At 39.9% G+C, this 6378-nt stretch overlaps 1 protein-coding gene across 1 annotated transcript in view; it reads left to right on the forward strand.

Moving 5' to 3' along the window:
- afap1 (actin filament associated protein 1) overlaps positions 1 to 3785 on the forward strand; it is a 65713-nt gene extending 61928 nt beyond the window's left edge. The window contains exons 14-17 of the mRNA XM_053343300.1: positions 1091 to 1255; positions 1871 to 2061; positions 2199 to 2366; positions 3361 to 3785. Coding sequence (XP_053199275.1) covers positions 1091 to 1255; positions 1871 to 2061; positions 2199 to 2366; positions 3361 to 3387 — 551 coding nt within the window. The 3' untranslated portion in view covers positions 3388 to 3785. The remainder of the gene's footprint in view (positions 1 to 1090; positions 1256 to 1870; positions 2062 to 2198; positions 2367 to 3360) is intronic.
- The last annotated feature ends 2593 nt before the right edge of the window (positions 3786 to 6378 follow it).

A 6378-nucleotide genomic window follows, 5' to 3' on the forward strand; every position in this document is an offset into this window, starting at 1 on the left:
AGACACGATAAGCAGAAGCGGGGCCAGATCATTGGAAGAGGTTGAACTGTGGTCATGTTAATCCTTGTGGTCCAGAATAGTATTATTTTTTTGCCTAATGTGTGAACGAGGAGGGTTGTGACCGCTTGTGTAGCTTGTCATTTCTCCAAACGTCAGAATGGAAATTAAATATGTGTCGTGTTGGATTAAGAGTAAGCCACATGATTCTCATATTTCCAGTGTCAAATATTTGTACTTAATTTGAAAATGTCAGAGGCGGTTTGATTGAGGTATTCGTCATGAGCAAAGTTCACATGCGTGAACGATGACACACACATTGTTGGATGGTTACCCTCAGTGTATTTTCCAGTAAGAGGAGGCATAGTCCTGATGTAATTAATGACTGCTTAAGGTTGTGGCTGTGAGTTCAGTGGGTTTCTGGGCAGTTCATGTCTAACCAATACTTACCAGTGTCCCGATAATCAAGGCTACACTCTCTTTTTCTTTTTTCCCCCCTTATGTGTTGGTTTAGGGTCTCGTTGTCCTGGAAAATCTTACTGTCAGATTTTTTGAGGAATGCAGCACCATACAAAGGGTGTAAGGGGTCTTTTGGCCTTGAGTCCAGAGCTCAGATTATTGAAGTGGGGCTTCAAAAGCATTTTATTGAACCCTTAATCTAGTCTGGAATTTATTTCAACTTTTATTTTTATGGATTTTAGTTTTTTTCCCAAGATTTTAAAGTTTGCCAACAGTATTATGGATCAAGTCTTGAATAGAGAGGAAGTTGTTATAGATTTCGTCACTCAGATAAACATTTACAGTAAAATTTGTTCAGAAGGTTTTGTGTTGGAGGAAGCAGACATTAGCTGTTTGAACCTACTGCTCTTAGCCATGTCTTCTAGAATGAAAAGAGTCTTAATTTACCCAAATTCAATTCAGAGCAGATTAACCCTGGTTATGTTATGGTCTACTGAATGGGATAACTAAATTTAACAGGTTCACAAGCTATAAAGCTGTACACTGGCAGCAAATGGAAAAAGGCACCAGTTACATCATTTATGGACACCAGCCTCTTGAATTCAGTTTCTTCACACTTGTTGTTGTTTTGCAGATGCAGATCAGTGTAAGTACGGTAAGAACCGCGTGGAGGCCGACGCCAAGCGGTTGCAAGCCAAAGAGGAAGAGCTGATGAAGAAGAAGCAAGAGATCAGGAACCATCTGACCCATCTGAAGAAGGAGAGGAGAGATCTGCGTACTGCTGTGGAGAATTCCTCTGGTAAGACAGATGGACCACTGTTGACAATGTGTTGCCAAAATGGTGCTTAATTGTGTTTTAAGATTCAATCTAAAATAGTTTATAGCTGTTCAAAATTTAAAGGACTCTGAAATGTATGGGGGGGATGTTATTTCACCAGTTATGGCAGATTTTGAAATAGTTAATTAGCTTTGGCTTGGTGTTGTGATGCGTTTTAATCACAGTTTTGTTAAATTGTACACAGTTTGACGGCTATTATAATACAATATAGCTATTTTAATGAAAATCACGGACGCTTGTGTATTTATTAAATGATATTTTATTCCAATAGTGGTCAAAAAAATGAAAGAAACCACATTTATTACAGCAGGAGTGGATAAACCCGGTTGAAAGAGTGCCCGCCCGTATGCGACGCTCCTCGAAGAACAGCAAACGCACCCATAAACAAACGGGACAGTCTGATTGGTCAATACTAGCCAGCCTTCTATTGGTTGACAGCTATCACAAAATCTGAGCATGAAATCAATAAATACTGCTCTCAAATCCACTTAATATGCTATTGAATTAAGAACATCTGGGTTAGTGTTTAGTGCTGGACTAAAGGTAAAAAAGATCCTGTCTCTTTTACTCCATTAGGCAAACGTTCGCATGCCTCCCTGTCCGAGCGACTGAAGAAGGTGGAGGATGACTGCAGGCAAAGGGAGGAGGAAAGGGTGAACCTGGAGCTGGAGCTGACAGAAGTGAAAGAGAGTCTGAAGAAGGCCCTGAGTGGAGGAGTCACCCTTGGCCTCACCATTGAACCGAAAACTGGTTCCTCTGGCCTCCAGGTCAGAACACTTACCTCTAATATGCTTTTACTGACCTGTGGTGCTTCATAACTCCCGCAGCAGTTTACTTTAAATTGCAAACAACTGCCTGCATGCCACCATTAGCTGTCTAATTTTTTCCCTGTCTGTGTGTGTAGTCACCAGCGATGATGCGTCGGACCCAGGAGTCTTCTCCCTTCTCTAGCTGTGACACCAGTGACACTGAGTCCTGCTCCCTGCCGGTCAACAGTGCCTCACTGCTCCGCCGGCAGCAGGGCGGCCAGAAGGCCTCACCAGTCCGGGGACACGTCCTCAGGAAGGCCAAGGTCAGAGCTCACAATGTAAACTGGGACTAGAATGATGTATAATAGATTGCAATGTACTGGGAATGTTTTGGCAGTCTAGTTTCGGAAAGACCCCTTCTTGTTTCCTGGTTTCAACATCAGTACCCTCATGCATTAAGTTCATAAAGACACTTTCTCACTTTCGGAGTAGGATTAACACACCGTCTTATCACCTGACATCAGTGTTGGACCTCACTAATGCTCTTGTGGCTGAATGGGAGTAAATCCCTGCAGCCAGCTTCCAACATCTTGTGGAAAGGAAAGGAAAACTTTTTATTTCATTTTTGCAGCTCTGGCTCATAGTTCTGTCAGTTATGATAACATCATATTCAACAAAATAATTGGTCAGTTTTACTACAATTTGTATGACTAGCACCTTGTAGTGCTGGAAACTGTGTTCAGTCACAGTAACTAGTATATGCATCAGCATAGGGAAAGAGGAACATGCCACTAGTGACATCAATGGCATGCAAAGTTGTGTGTCAGGGTGGAGAGAGGAGGAGCAGTGTGTTAGACACAACAGACTAGAAGTGAGCCAATTATCTTTTTCACTTTTGGATAAAAATACTGTAAGTTTGTGTTTGTGTTTTAGACATTCAATTCACTACAAACTCCCCTTTAAATCATTCAAATCCAAATCAAATAAATGTTCTATTTAGACTTTAGTAATTATATAAATAAATCTGACAGGCTTGAGGCTAGAACAGACAAGTGCTGAAAATGGATGTAATTTGTTCTGCACATCTTCTATTCGTCTTCTACTATTATGTTTATGTATTGTACAACATTATGTGCATATTTGGTTACATGAGCCGTTTTTCCACCACAACATTTTCCTGCCGCAGTGTGGCTGCGGCTTCCGTGGTAACTCACACTCTGTGAAGCACATTGTGTTTCTACCTGTAATGAAATGTACTATGTAAATAATGTGGAGCATGCAAACTAAATGTGTCTATTTTGTTTGTCTGTTTTGTAGGAATGGGAACAGAAGAACGGCACATAAACCACTCAACCCCTCACATCAGTCTCATGTTATCTCCTTTTTTTTTAATTGTGTATATATTTATTTAAAACTGTCCATACAGTCTAAGAGCATGTTGAGGAGGACACAAGCATAGCATTCACATGAACCAAAACAAGTTGCCTGTTTTAGTATAGTGTTAGTACCACAACATACAGACATAGCAACCTTTTTAAACTTTTATACTACCCAGCATGCTTAGAACACAAAGTTGTGCAACTTGTGTTGTCTGCTCTACTTTCTTCTTCAAGCAACATTCAGTCTTTTTGTTTCCTTTTTACTCAAAATCTGATTCAGTTTGGGTTCAGAAAGGTCAAAACCAAGTATTTATTTGTAAATGTTTAAAGGAGATAGTAGCTTCCCTTTGTTTATTTATGTTGATATATTTAAAGATTTATGTAGAATTTGTGGAACTCCACACCATCATATTTTCTACATCATGACTGGTTCTCATTCATAGGTGTCAGCATCAGCAGACAAAGTGCATTTTTAAGGTCACAGTAACACACACACACACAAGCTGAATAACAATTCAGCTCCTCTCAAAAAGCTATTTATTTGAAGAAGCAGGATTATTCTCAGCATCATCCAAACAACTCTAAAAGAAACCCATCATGAATTCATTATTTATGTCTCTGATGTGGTAGTATTTGAAGGTATGTTGGTGGGTAATGGTTAATTTTTCCTGTTTCCTTGTGCATGTATCCATGCTGAATGAATACAAATACTGTATTTGTATTCTGGAGTACCTCCAGACACTGACCCCTGGTAGCTGTGTCAAGACAGCAGCTGACAGTTGGTAGGCCTCTTCATCCTGGTTTAGTGTCCACTGGGTTTGAAACCTGAGCCCTTCGTGTTCATCAGAGCCTTTTTTAGTTGTGCCCATTACCTGAACTGTCAGTTTTTAAGATGGAAATCCATATTATTCTCACTTTTCTTTTGTGATCTCTAGCCATACCGACAATTTACTTCTCCACACCAGTGCAATGGAATTGAATAGAATTTTGGTAATAGCACCAACAAAATTGAATAATCTGAAAACCCCAAAACAATATGTCTTTCAAGAAACGTATTTACAGTACAAAAGTACCATTTTTGCAGTACAAAATTGTTCCAAACCAAAAGTACCTGCAGGGCTAACACCTGTACCTGAAGTTACAGGTAAGAAAAGACTATCACTAGCCACATACAGTATGTGGCAGGGTACAACAACTAATTCAATGTTAAAACAAAGCATTTTAAGCTAGCAAATAAAATGAATTACTTGACGGTTCATCTGCCCCTTATTAAAACATCCTCATTAATACATAGAAATTGTAACCTCCCTGTTACCATTTGTACTCGCCAGTATTCAAAATTACTCAGCGCAGCATCAACTGTGCTCTTTCAGAGTACTGTATCTTGCTAATAGAGTAATTGAGCTTCTTTAAATAGTCCCTTAGTGTTATGATGGATGATTGTCATTAGGTTGCAGCACTTGGAAAGCAGGGCTGTCTGGACTCGGGCAGGGCCGCCCTTAGATTTGGAGCTAGTTGTTGGAAAACTCAGAAACCTCAGACGATGTGGCTGATGTTAGTCCCTCATCTAAGAACCATGGTCCAGCTCTTCTAATCACACCACTGGTCTACTGTAACCCTGTGATCTTACTCTGTGTGTGTGTGCTCTCATACGTCTCCAAGGCACATTCCAAACCCATTGATAATACACTGACTGAAATAGAGGCACTTGCTGTAAGCTCACATTGTTGTGTATTCTGTTGAATCAGAGACTGTGACTTTGATTTTCAGCTACATACACACACTAACACACACACACTCATCAGTGTCATATTTTTAATGGTGCTTTTTTTTAAATAAAAGCTTTATGCTCCACTGCCTATGCTTTGCTGCCATGTTGATACTGCTAACTCTACAAGGTGCTTCGTCTGGACTGTTAACAGAAGTAGCGTTAGAATGCACCACTGCTAGAGTTCGGTAATCAAGGCATACAGTCTTGTAAATATTTTCTATCCCCTTCTTGCTTTCAGATTGATACCCCACATGTCTGCAAGCTAGAGTGTAGCCAGCATGTTAGCATGAAGACAAGGAGTAAAGGATTCATATCTACATGTATTTAGTTCATGTTGTTTCCCTGTCAGCTTGGGGTGGCTTAAAAACTGAGCAAGGTGTCTGATGTCAGTAAATGTGAACCTGCTGTACATAGCTTGGCTTTGTGGGTGGGGGTGGGAGGTTTTGGGGGAGAGGGGGAGACAGACTCATGCATCAGTGTTTGTTTTTGCACCTTATACATGTTCTACTCTGTTTTATATCTTAGACAGTCTCCACTTTGGTGACAGAAATGCTTGTACATAAATTAATAAAAATCTTGACCAACCCTTCTGGTGACTTGTGAATTATTGGTGGGGTTGTTATTGTAAATAAAGAACAAAATTTAAATTTTTCTGAGTATTTTAAGGAGGTTTCCACGTTAAAAGCTGTGGTTCAAGTTAAGAACAATACCATGTCCTTAAAGTGCTCATAAAAATGCACATTTGAATATTCACTTTTCAATGGCAACTGGGTAAACTCCATCTACTGATCAATGCAATGTAATATTGTCATGTGCAGTGGGAACCAACTCCCATGCGACAAAGTGGCATCTGCCATACAAAGAACTATTGTCCTGAGACTCACAGTGTGATCTCTGTTATTAGTTCCAAAGAAAGCTGCCCAGATGAGGAAGTAACATGATGAACATAACTAACTGATGGGTTTTTAATCTTTTTTGGACAACAACGCAGGTCTATGGCACAGAGAAATAAGATATCCAAACAATACTTATAATTAGGATGAGTTCATTGCTGTTCAAAGGCAGTACTGTTAACGACTGGGTCAATGAAAGTAGTCCTTTCTGACATCAACCGTTGCAAATTAATAACAGCAGTAACAATGAGGACATTAAACATCATGTCAGAGCTCCCTCAGGCTCTGCAGG

Source organism: Scomber japonicus, chromosome 22, assembly GCF_027409825.1.
Source record: "Scomber japonicus isolate fScoJap1 chromosome 22, fScoJap1.pri, whole genome shotgun sequence".
Classification (NCBI taxonomy): domain Eukaryota; kingdom Metazoa; phylum Chordata; class Actinopteri; order Scombriformes; family Scombridae; genus Scomber; species Scomber japonicus.